The sequence below is a fragment of the Amblyraja radiata genome, chromosome 21, assembly GCF_010909765.2.
Source record: "Amblyraja radiata isolate CabotCenter1 chromosome 21, sAmbRad1.1.pri, whole genome shotgun sequence".
NCBI lineage: Eukaryota > Metazoa > Chordata > Chondrichthyes > Rajiformes > Rajidae > Amblyraja > Amblyraja radiata.
In genome coordinates this window covers 28,295,556-28,312,993 of record NC_045976.1, presented here as the reverse complement: position 1 = coordinate 28,312,993, position 17,438 = coordinate 28,295,556, and the positions used below count along the sequence as shown (strand labels likewise).

Genomic DNA, 17,438 nt, shown 5'->3' with positions numbered 1-17,438 from the left:
CAAACTGTAACCTGACTATCCAATTTTTGTAGTTAACAGTGGTTTGCATCTTGCAGTGTAGCCTCTGTATTTCTGTTCATGAAGTCTTCTGCGGACAATGGTCATTGACGAATCCACACCTGACTTGAAGAGTGCTTCTCATCTGACGGACAGGTGTTTGGGGGGATTTACTTTATTATAGAGAGAATTATTTTATCATCAGCTGTGGAGGTCTTCCTTGGCCTGCCAGTCCCTTTGTGATTAGTAAGCTCACCAGTACTCTCCTTCTTCTTAATGATTTTCTAAACAGTTGATTCTAGTAAGGCTAAGGTTTGGCTGATGTCTCTAACAGTATTATTTTTGTTTCTCAGTCTCATAATGGCTTCTTTGACATTCATTGGCACAACTTTGGTCCTCTTGTTGATAAACAACAATAAAAGTTTCCAAAGGTGATGGAAAGACTTGAGGAAAGGTTAGGTGCTGAGAGCTCTGTTAAGGAGGCAACCTGAGCAATTACAACACCTGTGAAGCCATGTGTCCCAAACATTAGGGTGCTCTGAAATGGGGGACTACATATAAACACAGCTGTAATTTCTACATGGTGAAACCAAAATCTATAAAAATGGCCTTTAATAAAATCTGACAATGTGCACTTTAACCACATGTGATTTTTTTTCTATAACAAATCTCAAATTGTGGAGTACAGAAGCAAATGAATAAATGGATCTTTGCCCCAAACCTTGTGGAGGGCACTGTACATGTATACTTGAGATGGAGTGCATTGAAGGCTGTAACCAGTTTTATAGTTTGCTTGGAATGTGCTGAACAAGTATCTGCAAAATGCCTAGTATTGATTTGGTGATGCTGGAGAGCTTGGATTGAATATAATTTCAGTTAAAATAGTAATGGACACTGTCATGTCCATTAGCAATGGAAACATTCTATAACTTACAGATTTTCAGTTATTATTTCAAAAATAATGTTTATGGTTAAATACTTGTTTCATTTCAGACAGAAACTGGGACAAAGATTGTCAAATACATAAAATTAATCTAGAGATCTGATTTGATCAATAACTGTATAACAATTTAATGAAGTTTTCTACAGTTTCTTTATGTGGATATACAAAAAAACAACGTACAACTTCTCAATGCTTGATACAATCAAATGACATCACAAACTAAAGAGCAATTAAAGGTTCTCATTGGCTAGAAAGCCTAATGCGCTTTGCTGGCATATTCTTTATTTATAACTGCAATAGATGTTCTGCTTTCTAAATTATTACTAATAAGATACATTACAAGGTTTCATAAAAATGCAGCTTATGATAAGATATAGTTATCATTTGTCTCAGTGCTAATGTAATGCAGCTGTCTTACAAAAAGCTTGCAGAGATTCCTGAACGAGTTGGAATGTGTGTAATTTGATCATTTTCTATAATGTTATAATATAAACCATACTGGTTAGGACAAAGTGATTTTGACATATGTAATGCCTGTATGAAATTTGGCTATATACTTACTCTATGTCATATTTAAAGGAAAAATGTGAAATATGTAAAACTGTAACAAGTCAAGGTATTCTTCTAGTTCCTTCCTCTTCTAACTCATCAGAACCATAAGGATCAAAATGTGACACTGACTTTTCCTTGGGGCAACCTTCATAATATTTTTTGACATACTTCTGTACAGTCCAGCCCTCATATTCACTCGGCTCTTTACATTCAAGGCCTTCAAACTCTACAGTGTAGTGAACTTGCAGCCAGTAGGCCAAGTAGTGGATTTGATAATCACACTTCCATGGATTTCCAGTAAGAACTATGTTCTCTATAAAATAGAGATGCTCCAAGACGCCATATTGAAAGTTGTATAAATAATTTTGAGATAGATCCAGCTCCTTCAGACGGAGAAGACCAACAAATGCAGCTGAAATTGAAAAAAAAAACACAATGACGTTTTCTTGGAAACTATTTCATATGATTCTTTAAAAATTTAATTTCTACAACTTCATCAAACTGAAAAGTGATGTCACTTTTCAAAATTGTCATGAAATGGGACAAAGTTTATAAGAATGGAACAAACGTTTTCAATTTATATTTGTTATTTACATGTTTGGGTAACAGATAATTTTCAATATTTATCAAAGGTGATACGATGCATTCTTGGCTTTACATAAATGGACACTATTTGGAATATTTTTTACTCTTTTATACTCCGAAGAAAATTTAATTGTTTGCAGTCTCATAGTTCAATTTTTTCTAAAACAGCATCTTAACAATTGCATTTACTTACGAATGTTCTTACCAGAATGTATGTATGTTAATGCATTGTTGCTGAGATTTAATGTTTCTAATTCCTGAAATGTCATGAAATTTCTGGCACTCAGTTGTTTGATTTTATTTCTGGAAAGATCAATTTCCAGAACGTCAGGAGGTATATCTGTGGGAACTTTGGCCAACTCTGTGGAAAGAATAAAAATAATGTTAAGGTAGAATTTTAAAAAGAAAATAGAGAGGATTAGAGATGAAAACACCACAGATGGGATCGGAAAGCAAGAGTGCATTGAAAAGGGTTTATGGAATGGGAAATTAGGTGATAGGGTGAAAAGGAGAATGGATGGGCAAAAAAGAGTGGAGAAAGACAAATCAGAGAAGGAGAGAACCAAAAATATATTTAAAATAGAATAGAAACATCCCATTTCACTTCAGTTAAATGTGTAATTGTTTATTCGCACACGAGTCATGCTACACATTCTGCTGTTAATCTAGGCATTTATAATCTAAGAACTAGACTAAGTGGCCCGTTGGGTCCCAGTCACACGCGATGCCTGGTCCCCCAATGCAACCCATTCCCCAATGCAATATCCCACCATGGTGTGGGAGAGGGGTGGTGTGGGAGAAAGGGGGTGGTGTGGGAGAGGGGGGGGGGGGGTGGTGTGGGAGAGGGGGGTGGTGTGGGGGAGGGGGAGTGGTGTGGGGTAGGAGGGGTGGTAAGGGGGAGGGAGCTGGTGGAGGGGTGGTGTGGTGTGGGGGAGGGGGGTGTGGGGAAAGGGGTTGTGTGGTGGAGGGGGTTGTGGGGAGGGAGTGGGTGGTATGGGGGGAGGGGGTGGGTGGGTGGGGTGGTGTGCGAGGGGTGGGGTGGTGTGGGGGTGGTGGTGTAGGGGGGTGGGGGAAGGGTGGAGGACTCCACACAGCGGCTTCCCCGACTCCACTCTTGCGGACTCAATCAAGACTACTTGTGGACTCAGCCCCGCCTCCGGGACTTTATTCTCCAGCGGGTGCCGGAAGGAGCGTTACCTTCATGGTGACTGACAGGCGAGAAGACCAATCTGCTGATCTCATGATTTTTTTAACTTTCACAACTTTTGTACAATTCCACCGATCAGAACAAAACATGGTGCGCTTTGAGCAGAGGAGAACTGTGAGTAAGGTGGCGATCCTAGCGATAAAGGGTACCATTTTTGAGCACATTTAAAAAAAAGCAAACCGGAAGTGGTCAAGATGAGAGTTTTCGTAATAGTATAGGGTGATATACTAGAAAGTCATATACTTCATTTTGTCTTCAGTCCAACCTTTCTCTACTGTGTAACTTCTCAACAGTGTTTTCATGAGAGATTTAGATTTAGCTCTTAGGGCTAAAAGAATCAAGGGAAATGGGGGGGAAAGCAGGAACGGGGTACTCATTTTAGATGATCAGCCATGGTTGTATTGAATGGCGGTGCTGGCTCGAAGGGTTGAATGGCCTACTCCAGTACCTATTTCTCTGTTTTTATGTAATCTCAATGTTCTGTGTAGGTGCTGTTTTGGTATTTGTGTTGGCAAATTTTGCAGAACATATTTTGGGCTGTAGGGCATCACAGGGAATGACTCATAGTTTGCTTTTCCTGACATGCAGAATAGTTGGTTAAATGAAATCCTCATGATTTCATGAGAAGATTGCACTTGCCAAATACTTGCTTCTCTGCTACGTTTGTTATTTATAATTTGGCCCAATTTTCTCATCATGGCTAACTTCTTGCTGGCAGTACCCTTGCTGTCTATTTTCTCTCATTCTCTTTGGTTGGTAATATGGTAGAAGATATTAATTTATTTCTTGATGAAAGCTGCCATTGCACTGGCTGATGTAAATGTTAATAGCCATCTACTTTATTATATGCAGATATTTTGAACAGAAACTCAGATGTACTTTAGCTAACCCGTTTTCCAAGCATGCCTTCATAGGAGTTACTGAGTGGCTTAGTGTTAGTAAGCTATTTTTAGTAGCTCAATAGTGGCCACTTCATTTTTAAATCAATACTAGACTAAGTGGGACCCGTTGGGTCCCAGCTTCACATGGGAGGGCTGGTCCCCCAATGCAATATTCCACCTCTCCACCAATTCCAATATTGCTGGCCAGTGGTTGGGGGGTTCTGGAGCACTAGCATGGTGTTGTGGGCTGAAAGGACTGGTTTCTAGAGGGCTAGTATGGACATGGTGGGCCGAATGGATTCTTGGGCTAGCAGCTCAGTCACTGAGACCACACACACACACACACACACACACTTGTTCACTCGCTCACTCACTCACACACACATACACTCACAAACACATACGCACACACACACACACACACACACACACACACATACACACACACACACACACACGCACACGCACGCACACACACACACACTCACAAACATACACACACACTCTTTGACTCACACACCAAATATATGGCAGTAAACCTTCTTGAATACTCACAAGGCTGAGCTCCACTATGGGGTTTCTGCAGTCAGCGGCACTTCCACAATCAGCATTTACCGGAAATTACGCAATCAGCGCGACCTCTGCATTTACCGGATATTACACAATCAGCGCGACCTCTGGATTCACTGGAAATTACGCAATCAGCGCGACCTGTCCACTAAGCGTAAGTCACAAAATGAGCGGGACTTTTGAACCAAACACAGTCGGGCCTAATAAAGCATTTATTCCTTCCAAACACAGTCGGACCTAACAAGGCATTGCAGTTTCAAGCACAGGCAGGGCAACAGGCCAAACAACTCATGGCATTTTCATTAAGCGCTAACAAATCATTTATTGCAAGTACATTGCAGACTCAAGAGTTGAGTTGATTCACAGCTTAGAATGAGAGTCATGTCCAGGCATCCGGGATTTTATAGTCCTGCCCCCCCCCCCCCCCCCCCCCCCCCCCCCCCGGAACAGGCGTTACTTTCATCTCAGTGATTGACAGGCGAGAGGATCTCAAAGTTTTTTAAACACTTATAACTTTTTTTTTTTTCATCGAAGTGAAAAATCCTCGGGGCCTGCTCCGCGGAGGTGGAATGTGAGTAAGATGGCCAAAAATCATAGCAATATATGGTAGCGTTTTTTCCAAAATCAATATACAGCGCAGACAGGAAGTGTTCAAGATGAGACTTTTAATTATATAGATATTATGGATTCAAGTCCTGATTTAGAGACGTATATTTTAGTGCAGTTATGTTGCATAGAAAAAGATGTTATCTATTAACCATCTGTTTTGAGAGACTATGTATCCACCTATCACTTGCCAGACTTGGTCCTGTCCCCACTTCTTTTCCAGCTTTCTATCCCCCAAAACAATCAGTCTGAAGAAGGGTCTCAATGCAAAACATCAACTTATCAATGTACTCCAAAGTTGGTGCCTGAACAGTTGAGTTACTCCAGCACTTGTGTTCTCCACCAATTTTGGCGTCATCTGTAGACTTACTAATCATGCTTCCACATTTTTGTCCATGTCATCTACTGTATATACATTAGAAAGCTGTGCCAGCACAGATCCCTGCAGAACGCAACTGGTTACAGACCTCTAGTCAGAATAACACCATTCCACCACAACCATCTGCCTTCTATGAGTAAGCCAGTTCTGATTCCAAACAACCAAGTCACTGTGGATCCTATGTGTAGTAACAGTCTCAACGACATCGCAAGGGTTTAGCCCTCAATAGTCACTTCAATTGATGATCGTGGATTAGAAGGTAATCTATACGCACCCACGAGCCCTCCACGAGACATTCAATCTTCTGGTTCAGCCTATCATAAGGGATTTTCATTCACTGCCCTACCCTCATCGATCACCTTTGTTTCCTCCTCAAAAAACATAATCGTTCTTAAGATGACCCGTTGCAGATAAACCCATGCAAACTGTCTAATTGACCCCTCCTCTTCCAAAAGCAAGTTTTAATGATAGGTTTGAGTTGGGAGGTCAAAAGGATGTCAACATTCTAAAATTAGCAGTGTTGGTGTCCAGAGATCTGCATAGGGTAAATTGTAGGGAACTATCAAATAGATAGATCATGGTTGATCATGGTTGAGGGTATGGTTAACTGATTGGAAGCAGGAGTGAAGGAGCACGGAGATGAGAGTCTCAACTGGTGGTGCTTGTGTGCATGAGGCATAGCCAAATAAAGTGTATTATTTAGTGGGAATCTAGTTGTCTTGGACGTACCACCAACTTCATGGGCTAGAACCTGCCCAGGTTGATTCTCTTACAGCAATGCAAAAACAAGCCTTGCGAGTATTAAAATGAATCTATTGGACACATTATTCATGGGCCACACATCAATGAACAATAATCTAAGAACTGGCATCCTGGTTTAATTCCAGTCTTCTCTGTGTTAGCATGTCAGATATGCACAGTAATTGGAAAGAAAACCAGCACAATTTACAGTAAGTGCCCAATTTTCCTTTATGACTGATTTTTAATTGAAAATTAATCACACAATGAATGGTGGCAAAGTATCTAGGTAGTTTCTTTAAATGAGATGATATCAACTCTACATCCTGATGGATATTAAAGTATTAGAAGAAAGCAGGGAAGGATTATAGTAGCTGGCAAAGGTGCAGTCCTTTACTAAAGTCATTATTTATCTCAATGCTGTCATTGATCCCGCTCAGCACAATTTGATACCTGCAGTTATGTTAGTGATTTAATTTGAAAATTAAGTAATTGGCTGTTGAACAATTCGAGATGCATTGATATGATGAAGGTTGTTGTGTAAATGCAGGTTATTTTCTTATTTTGCCCTCTCACATGTGAGAGGGCAACACTGGGTCTAGTATTGGGAGATTGGGAAAGTCAAGTTAATCAAGTGTTTGTGGAGGAGCCTTTTAGGACCAGTGACCACAGTTCGATTAGGTTTAAAATAGTCATGGGTAGGGACGGAGAGGGTCCATGTGTCTGGCGGAAAGTCTCATCAACAAGATCCTATACCTCACTTGGCAGGCGGTGAGATCCCTTTCATAACCAGTATCATTTGAGTCTTATTCCCAATACACACTGCCCTCGGGACAGCTAGTATTGGAGAGAAGATGGTTGCTCAACTCTTTGCAGATTGTGGATTTGCTAAGAGGGACTGGATACAAGGTTTATCCTGAGTAGCTGCATAACAGAAGACTCTCTGATTTATGGGCTGTTCCCAGGGACACACTCAAAGTCAATCATTAGGTGCTGCTGGAAGATCATCATATTGGTGAAAGACACTCTTTGGTCTATCCGAAACTTGTTGGTCTTCCTGCATAGCAGATGTCCGTAAGGGAATGCTGCCGACTGATCTATTCCATTTGCAGGAGTATGTATTGAGAGATGCATTGAGCTTGGTGCCGTGAGGGACATCACCCCTTTGAGTGGCAAGATGTAAAGAAAAAGGGATGTGCTAACACTACTGTGTGTAACACTAGCAATGTTATAGACACACTATGAATGTATAAAGAGTTGTTCATAGTTTTTTCTCTTTGTATATTTTTTCTGTTACAAATAAAGTCTATTTTTGAAATAAAACAAATGGAAGACCTTGCTGCCTTCCAGCATAATGACATGCAGAGAGCTATTATTTATTTTCGACTGGTGGAAATGTCCCAAAACTAATGTTGTTCTATTGTTTTAAGAATTCGTCCAAAATTATCCATCGATGACAGATTTATAAAATAAATAACCACAAAATAATGTCAAGTTTAGGCAAGTTATTTTTCCAAATTTCATATATGGCATCAGTCCTAATTATAGAGTACTTGGAATAGAATGGGGCTTAAACTTAATTATGTGGTTTTAAGAGAATTTACAGTGATTAGAAAAAAACTAAAATGAACTCTGCCTTCTATGGGGCAGCTGGGTCCATGGGGAACAAAGTAAACAATTGTATATTTACTTAACGGACTGAAGGATTGTTACTGAAACAATTAATCTACTGAAGTGAGTATAAGCTAGGAGAAGGTAGATAAAATTGCTGGGGAAACTCAGTGGGTGAGGCAGCATCTATGGAGGATTTTGGGTCGAGACCCTTCTTCAGACTGATGTGGAGGGGTGGGGAGGGAAGAAGAAAGGAAAAGGCGGAGTCAGTGGGCTGTGGGAGAGCTGGGAAGGGGAGGGGAAGGAGGGAGAAAGCAAGGACTACCTGAAATTGGAGGTCAATGTTCATACCGCTGGGGTGTAAACTACCCAAGCAAAATATGAGGTGCAACCACTCCAATTTGCGGTGGGACTCATTCTGGCCATGGAGGAGGCCCAGGACAGAAAGGTCGGATTCGGAATGGGGAGGGGAGTTGAAGTGCAGAGCCACCAGGAGATCAGGTTGGTTAATGCGAACTGTGCGGAGGTGTTGGGCAAAGCGATCGCCAAGCTTGCGCTTGGTCTCACCGATGTAGAGCAGTTGACACCTAGAGCAGCGGATGCAATAGATGAGGTTGGAGGAGGTGCGGGTGAACCTCTGCCTCACCTGGAAAGACTGCTTGGTACTTGGATGGAGTCAAGGGGGGAGGTAAAGCGACAAGTGTAACATTTCCTGCAGTTGCAAGGGAAAGTACCAATGGAGGGAGTGGTTTGGGTGGGAAAACATAGAAACATAGAAAATAGGTGCAGGAGGAGGCCCTTCGAGCCAGCACCGCCATTCATTGTGATCATGGCTGATTGTCCCCTATCAATAACCCGTGCCTGCCTTCTCCCCATATCCCTTGACTCCACTAGGCCCTAGAGCTCTAACTAAAGGGCCTGTCCCACGAGCATGCGACTCCATGCGGCAAGCGCGACCTAACGTGGTCGCTTGAGCCGTACGGCCTCGCGGGGCCGGTCCCACTTCGATCGCCGGAGCCGTATGGAGTTGTGCGAAGCTAGTCCCGACATTGCGCGGGGCTCCGAAAAACTGGCTGTGTTAAAAAATTCCACGCGGCAACGGCCTGCCGGCCCGCAGCCGCCTCGACGCCGTACGCACCGCCTCGATGGGCGTGCGCAGCGTCTCAACGCAGTACGCAGCGTCTTGACGCCATACGTCACGCACAAAGTTCCAGTGGACTTCGCTCGAACTTCAGGTCACTCACTCGACCTCCGCGCGGCCCCTGCTTCCGGTTTGGTCGCGCTCGCCGCATGCAGGTGCATGCTGGTGGGACTGGCCCTGTACGGGGATCACTCGACCTCCGCGCGGCCCCAGCTTCCGGTTTGGTCGCGCTTGCCGCATGCAGGTCGCATGCTCGTGGGACAGGCCCTTAACTCTCTCTTAAATCCATCCAGTGACCTGGCCTCCACTGCCCTCTGTGGCAGGGAATTCCATAAATTCACAACTCTCTGGGAGAAAAAGGTTTTTCTCACCTCAGTCTTAAATTACCTTCCCTTTATTCTAAGACTGTGGCCCCTGGTTCTGGACTCGCCCAACATTGGGAACATTTTTCCTGCATCTAGCTTGTCCAGTCCTTTTATAATTTTATATGTTTCTATAAGATAACCCCTCATCCTTCTAAACTCCAGTAAATACAAGCCTAGTCTTTTCAATCTTTCCTCATATGACAGTCCCGTCATCCCAGGGATCAATCTCGTGAACCTATGCTGCACTGCCTCAATCACAAGGATGTCCTTCCTCAAATTAGGAGTCCAAAACTGTACACAATACTCCAGATGTGGCCAGTGGTGGGATCCCATTGGAGGTGGCGTAAATGTTGGAGGATTATCTGTTGTATGTGACGGCTGGTGGGGTGGAAAGTGAGGACAAAGGGCACTCTGTCCTTGTTACGAATGGGGGGGATGGGGAGTGAGAGCGGAGCTACGGGATATAGAAGAGACCCTAGTGAGAGCCTCATCTATAGTCGAAGATGGGGACCCCCGTTCTCTAAAGAATGAGGAAATCTCTGATGCCTTGGTTTGGAACACCTCATCCTGGATGCAGATGCGGCGTAGATGGAGGAATTGGGAGTAGGGGACAGAGTCCTTACAGGAAGCAGGGTGGGAAGAAGTGTAGTCCAGATAGCCATGGGAGTCAGTGGGTTTGTAGTAGATGTCGGTCAGTAATCTGTTTCCTGCGATGGAGATAGTGAGGTCTAGAAACGATAGGGAGATGTCGGAAATGGTCCAGGTGAATTTGAGTGCCAGATGGAAGTTAGTGGTGAAATGGATGAAGTCAGTGAGTTCTGCATGGGTGCAGGAGGTAGCACCAATGCAGTCATCAATGTAGCGGAGGTAGAGTTCGGGGATATGGCCACGGTATGCCTCGAACAAGGATTGTTCGACATACCCTACAAAGAGGCAGGCATAGCTGGGGCCCATGCGCGTGCCCAAAGCTATGCCTTGGATTTGGAGGGAATGGGAGGAGTAAAAGGAAAAATTGTTGAGGGTAAGGATTAGCTCTGCTAGGCAGAGGAGGGTATTGGTAGACGAGGATTGGTTGGTTCTGTGGTTGAGGAAGAAAAGGAGGTATTTAAGACCCCCCTGGTGGGGGATGGAAGTGTAGTTTGACTGGACATCCATGGTGAAGATGAGGGAAGGAGGGCCTGGAAAACGGAAGTCATGGAGGAGACAAAGAGTGTTTGAGGTGTCTTGTACATAGGTAGGGAGGGATTTGACCAGGGGGGATAGAATGGAGTCGAGGTATGCGGAAATAAGTTTGGTAGGACAAGCTAGGTGGTTGCACTCCTCTGCTGGGATCAGACTCTCTGCTTTCCGTTTGGCGACATTGCTGCGCAGCAGGGCTGCTGCTTGGAGCGGGGCTGCTTCGGGTCCCTCCGAAAGTCCGGTAGGAAACGTCCGCCGGCCATCTTCAGCTCTACTAAAGATGCGAAGGCGCAGGAAGGGGCGGACCGTCCCGGGGAGTGACAAGGGAAAAGACTAATCCGCGCGGCGTTGGAAAGCAGGAGAAGAGATTGATCTGCGCATGTGCGTTTTTTAAGATTTTTAAACCTCGCTAACTTTTACGACATTTAACTAATCGGAATGAAATTTGATGCAATCACAGCATAGAACAGTGAGTGAACTGGTGAAAAATCATAGCGCTATCGCGAACTGTTTTTACACAAATAGAATGACCGCCAAACTGGAAGATAACAAGATCAGAGTTTTAGTTATGTATAGATATTAAGGGTTTATGCCTAGGATGAAAGACAAGCTTGTTTCAATGGATCATAAAGATCCAATTCTCTAAAGAGGCAGCTAAATTTCTGCCATCTTTCAATGCCAATATTCTGCCAATATTACCCCTCTGCACAAGAAAGGAGCAAAGCAGAATAATGGGAACTCTAGGCCGGTTAGTCTGACTTTGGTGGTTTGTAAAATTTTAGTGTCCTTTATAAAGGGTGAGGTTATGGAGTACATAAAAGTTCATGATAAAATAGGCCAAAGTCAGCTTGATAAATTTCTGCTTGATAAATTTGCTGGAATTCTTTGAAGAAGTAAATAGCAGGACAGACAAAGGAGAGACAGTAGATGTTGTTTACCTAGATTTTCAGAAAGCTTTTGATAAGGTGCCACATGTGAGGCAGCTAAGGAAGACGAGAGCCCATGGTATCAAAGGGCAGATATCAGGTTTGCTGGATGGCAGCCAACAAAGAGTGGCAATAAAGGGGGCTTTTTCTGGTTGGCTGCCAGTGACTAGAGGAGTTCCGCAGGGGTTGGTGCTGGGGCCGCTACTCTTCATGTTGTATATTAATGATTTGGACAATGAGATTGAAGCCTTTGTGGCCAAGTTTGCGGATGATACGAACATAGGTGGAAGGGCAGGTAGTGTAGAGAAAGCATGGATTCTGCACAAGAACTTGGACAAGTTCAGAGAGTGGGCAGTGAGTGTCACGTGGAATATAGTGTAGCAAAGTGTGGAGTCATATATTTTGTTTGTCGGAATAAATGTATAGACTATTTTCTAAATGGGGAGAGAATCCAGAAATTGGAGGTGCAAAGGGACTTGGGGGTGCTGGTGCAGGATTCCCAAAAAGTTAATCTGCAAGTCGAATCGGTGGTAAAGAATGCAAACTCAATGCAAGCATTTATTTCAAGAAGACTTGTATACAAAAACAGGGATGTAATGCTGAGGCTCTAGAAGGCGCTGGTAAGGCCCCATTTGGAATATTGTGAGCAATTTTGGGCACCATATCTGAGGAAGGATGTGCTGGCTCTGGAGTAGATCCGGAGGAGGTTTACAAGAATAATCCCAGGAATTAGTACGTTAACCTATGATGAGCGTTTGTCAGCACTGGGCCTGTACTCGCCAGAGTTTAGAAGAACGAGGGGGGATCTCATTGAAACATACAGAATAGTGAAAGGCTTGGATAGAGTGGATGTGGACAGGATGTTTCCATTCATGGGAGAGTCTAGGACTGGAGGTCGTAGCCTCAGAATTAAAGGACGTCCCTTTAGGAAGGAGATGAGGAGGAATTTCTTTAGTCAGAGGGTTGTGAATCTGTGGAATTCTTTGCCACAGAAGGCTGTGGAGGCCGTCATTGGATATTTTTAAGGCGGATATAGATAGATCCTTGATTAGTATGGGTGTCAGAGGTTATGGTGAGAAGGTAGGAGAATGGGGTTAGGAGGGTTAGATCAGCCATGGTTGAATGGCGGAGTAGACTTGATGGGCCGAATGGCCTAATTCTACTCCTATCACTTATGACCTTCTGCATAACATTGCCACAGCTAACTCAGTATTGCTTATTGCAGTCAAGTTCACTGAGCCTAAGTAAATTTGCCCCTGGTTCCTCCTGAATATCAAAACATTAATTAAGTTTGTGATTTTGTCTTCTCCCATAGTTCAAAGTTAGTCATATCAATAATTTGTTAGGTTGGTTAAAGAACAATAACTGAAACCCTGAAGCAATACAATGATAATATGCCAATTTACCAATACCGTGACAAATCTGATAGGTAGTAGAAGCTTTGTAGAGATTAGCAATTAATACATAATCATGCATGAGTCACACATCAAAGGATATTAGTTAAGGGCCTGTCCCACTTGGCCGTAATTTGTGCATCACACAGATGGCGTGCGAAGATTTTGTACATCACAAAATCCTGCTATGCCGCGCGTGGCCGCGCGACACTGCCTATGTCATTGCGCACTATGCGTGCGTAATGCGCAGCATGCGCGCATCACGTTGGTGTCATGTCGTGCGTCGAGCAGCAAACAAGCCTCAAATGTGCCAAGTACAGCAGACTGAGAGCACCTCACGCTTGATGACCACATTTTTACTGGTTATGGAGAGAGAGAGCATTGCTCGCACAGTCCAATCTTACTTTAACCATGGCCCTCTTCTCCAGCCAATTTCTGTTGCACGCCTTGGCCCTCCCACATCAGATTCTCAGCACTTTCAGTTGGACCTGTTAATGAAGGGGGATGGACGATCGGTTGGGCCGGTTTGCTTTGCATTGTATAGCTATTATTGTGATAAATGAAGAGTTGACTTCTCAGAGTAATACTTTTTATAATTTGAAAGTCATACTAACCTTTATTTTGACAATCTATTCTTGACTTTGGAAAAAGGTAAATGTTGCATTTTGTGGAATCTGGATAATTCTGGAATGGTGCAGGATGTCGATCCTCAGAACAGAGCAAGCTCACATTGATTGTCTTCAGTTTATAACCAGCTAATCCTGGTGGAGCTTTACATTTTGCCAGATTGCCTAGATTGCGTTGGCCAGGTATCTGGAGCTTTCTAACCACTTGTTCTAGATCACAACTGCAATTCCAGGGGTTGCCATAGATACGCAAATACTGTAGTTTAGGTATTGGAATAAAGATTTCCTCTGAGATAAATTTTAATTGATTGTGTTGTAGCAATAGAGTTTCTAGATTATCCAACCCCTCAAAAGCATCAGGTTCAATGTTTGTTATAGAATTCCGTTGCAAGTCAAGACTCTTCAATTTTGTTAATGTTGAAAATGTAGACATCTTTAAACTTTTAATTTTGTTTCCTGCCAACTGTAAATGAATAACATCCTCTGGCAAATTAGGAGGAACTGTAATCAGTTGCTTATCTTGACAAGTCAGAAGTTTCTCATTCTCATACAAACTTTCACTGCATATGCTATCAAGGAATTGAGAAAACCTTCTGACAGGACTGGACCTCCCTCTGCGGCATTTCTCACCACAGTTCCTCATTCTGTTTCCGTGGCTGCCATTTCTTCTTTTTGTGAACTCAGCTGCTCTACAAAGAAGTAGCAAAGTAATTATCATAACCACGTGCATCCTGACATCAAGATGGTCCCAGTAATCGTGATGACTGGATAATGCAGATGATTTCAATTAAATTTGTGAGCCAAAGATAGCCTTAAGTGATCTTGATCTTGGACGGATTTAAACCAGTTGTTCCATACAAGGCAGTCTGTAAAAGGAGATGAAATATATGGTTACAAGAGATGTAACATAGAAGATCACTTTATTTCAAAGTACTTCAGATTACAAATTACACAACATACAAAGTGATGGAAGGATTATATTTTCAACAAAGCATAGCAAAAAATGGGAGAAATATATATTGTACTTGTGACGTGAGCTAAGCCACTCGGAGGCTGAAGTTGTTTGATATAAAAGTCTTTATTCATCAGGGGAAGCGGACATTCTATTCAAAATCCTCTTGATAGAATCTCCCAAATTCAGAGTACATACAGCTTCTATACTTTAAGGTAAAAAATGTCTGCAGGTGATGTAGTGGTCATTTGGCTTGTTTTGTGTGTCATTAATTATGGCATGCATCTTTAAATTTTAGACTACCCGTTATTATGTGGGTGGGATTTATTATGTATTCCAGGGCATGTTTGGAGCTAGATTTCTTGCGCAGAAGCTTAGTTTTTAGTTTAGCTTTGTACTCACATGGGAATGGCTAACTCTTTGACCATGTGACGTTTAACCGAGACACGAGGAGTTTTCTCCTATTTAAGCGATATGCTGGAGTTTGACGAAGAATAAATTGAACGAGTCGGAGTATAAGGATGGATTTATACCTTATTGTTTTTCTTCAACAATAAAGAAACTATTAATCTAAAAACTGTGTCATGAAGATTTATCTGTGAAGAAGCTCTGAAGGTCTCACGGCGAGCTCACATGCGTATTACGACATTCTCCTTAACCATGTAGTTCAACTTAGTGGCTAGAGGGAGTAATCTCTTGAACGATATAAAAATCTGCCGTTACAGGTGATTCATTACAATTTCAATAACTACAATTGAGAATTAAGGGACTGAAGTTTAGGGGTAACATGAGGGGGAACTTCTTTACTCAGAGAGTGGTAGCTGTGTGGAATGAGCTTCCAGTGAAGGTGGTGGAGGCAGGTTCGTTTTTATCATTTAAAAATAAATTGGATAGTTATATGGATGGGAAAGGAATGGAGGGTTATGGTCTGAGCGCAGGTATATGGGACTAGGGGAGATTATGTGTTCGGCACGGACTAGAGGGGTCGAGATGGCCTGTTTCCGTGCTGTAATTGTTATATGGTTATATGGTTATATGGTTACAATGATAATTGATTACTTTGATATTTTGAGTCTGGAAAAAGCATTCAATTACACATTTACAATGTGAGCACACTGTAGCTGATAAGACATGTCTGAATGGTTTACTCCTTTGCTGTTCAAAGTAAAAGCTTCTGAGGAAGTTTCTTCCTTCCACAGCCTTCAACCTTCAGCAACAACCCGGCAGTGCCCGTTTCTATCTCCATTCTAAAATTCACACGCAGGTCTACCTCAACAGACCCATTGCTTCTACCTGCTCTTGCCCCATCCTCAAATACCTTGATCAATTCTTGAACCCCCTTGTTCAGTCCCTCCAACCTACATTCAAGAAACATGTTGTAGCATGCTATTTTAAATAACACACATGGTGTAGTGGTAGGTTACAAGGCTTCATTATTTATAGTTTACAGTTGCTACCGTTTCAGAACAAAAGTATAGAAATTACAGAACAAAGCTGCAGCACAAAACTACAGTGCTTACAGGACAAGATAAACAGGCTTTCTTATCTGTAAGTTATCAGTCATTGTGGCGCCTCTTACTGGGTCGAAACCAATCACGCATGGTGTGCCCTTTTCTTATTGGGCCTGATCCCAGGGGGCTAGTTGCCATTGCCTTTGTAATGGGGTGCAGGTAGAATTAGTTAACTTGGTACAGAATTGGCTTCATGATAGAGTGTGATGGTGGAAAGCTGTTTTTTGGACTGGAGGCCTGTGACTAGTGATGTGCCACAAGGGCCAGTGCTGGGCTGATTTGGAAGAGAATATAAAAGGCGTGATTAATAAGTTGCACGTGATTAACAAGAATTATAGTGGATTCTTGATCAGATGGGACAACTAAGCTGAGAAATGGCTAATGGAGTTTAATTCAGATATGTGTGAGGTGTTTTATTTTGGAAAACCAACCAGAACAGAATCTTGACAGTGAGGCCCTGGAATATGTTGTAGAGCGGAGGGATCTAGGAGTACAAGTATATAATTCACTGAAAGTGGCATATCAGATAGATTGAATGGTGAAGAAGGTTTTTGGCATTCAGGACTTCATCAGTCAAGGGATTGAGTGTAGAAGTCGGGACATTATGTTACAGTTATACAAGACGTTGAAGATTTTATTTCGGAACTTTGGAAAGCCTGTCCATAGCAGGACAGTTTAATAAATAAGTTAAATAGGCACATTGTGTGCTTTATTTTATTTGCTGAGACACAGAATAAGCAAAGGGAAGTTATATAAAACTATACAACACTAGTTATACCATAGATGTAGTACTAGATAGAGTTCTGTCACCCCATTACAGATAGAAGATGCTGAGATTTACAAGAATGGTTCCATTATTGGAAAAATACATCTATGAAGAAATATTGGATAAGCTAAGATTTTATTGGGAAGAGTGGAGAATGATGGGGCATAATTGATGTGTATAAAGTTATGGGTGTCTAAATGCAGCAATAGGAATGATCTCTTTCCTTTGGTTCATCGTAAACCAGCGGATGTAAATTTAGAGTAATTGGAAGAAGGATTAGAGGGGAGAAAATGAAATATATTTCATAGAGGGTAGAATGTGCTGGAATTTGCTGACTGAGAGTACGTAGATGTGCACTTGAAGAACAGCAATGAAGCGCTGGAAGATTGGATTCGCTGGATAGCTCTTTATTGACTGGTTCAGACACAGTGAGCATAGGTGTCAAGTATTCCACAATTACACAGGCAATCCAGACTCTGTCGTGGACTATTCTTTCTTTGTACAATGTA

The 17,438-nt window shown here is 42.5% G+C and overlaps 2 protein-coding genes and 1 long non-coding RNA gene across 3 annotated transcripts in view; 2 read left to right on the top strand and 1 right to left on the bottom strand.

The window, feature by feature from the left end:
- Window positions 1-17,438, top strand: part of LOC116984985 (dynein regulatory complex subunit 6) — a 114,302-nt gene that overhangs the window by 33,876 nt on the left and 62,988 nt on the right. The gene's annotated exons all lie outside the window — the stretch shown is intronic.
- lrrc17 (leucine rich repeat containing 17) overlaps window positions 1,044-17,438 on the bottom strand; it is a 32,461-nt gene continuing 16,066 nt past the window's right edge. Inside the window, exons 2-4 of the mRNA XM_033039868.1 lie at window positions 13,689-14,566; window positions 2,283-2,438; window positions 1,044-1,904 (exon numbers count right to left, since the gene is read on the bottom strand). Of these exons, the coding sequence (XP_032895759.1) occupies window positions 1,552-1,904; window positions 2,283-2,438; window positions 13,689-14,430 (1,251 nt within the window). The 5' untranslated portion in view covers window positions 14,431-14,566 and the 3' untranslated portion in view covers window positions 1,044-1,551. The remainder of the gene's footprint in view (window positions 1,905-2,282; window positions 2,439-13,688; window positions 14,567-17,438) is intronic.
- Window positions 3,347-9,434, top strand: LOC116985233. The gene is made up of 3 exons (XR_004415225.1): window positions 3,347-3,535; window positions 7,116-7,120; window positions 9,424-9,434. It is a non-coding gene; the product is annotated as an uncharacterized LOC116985233 (long non-coding RNA).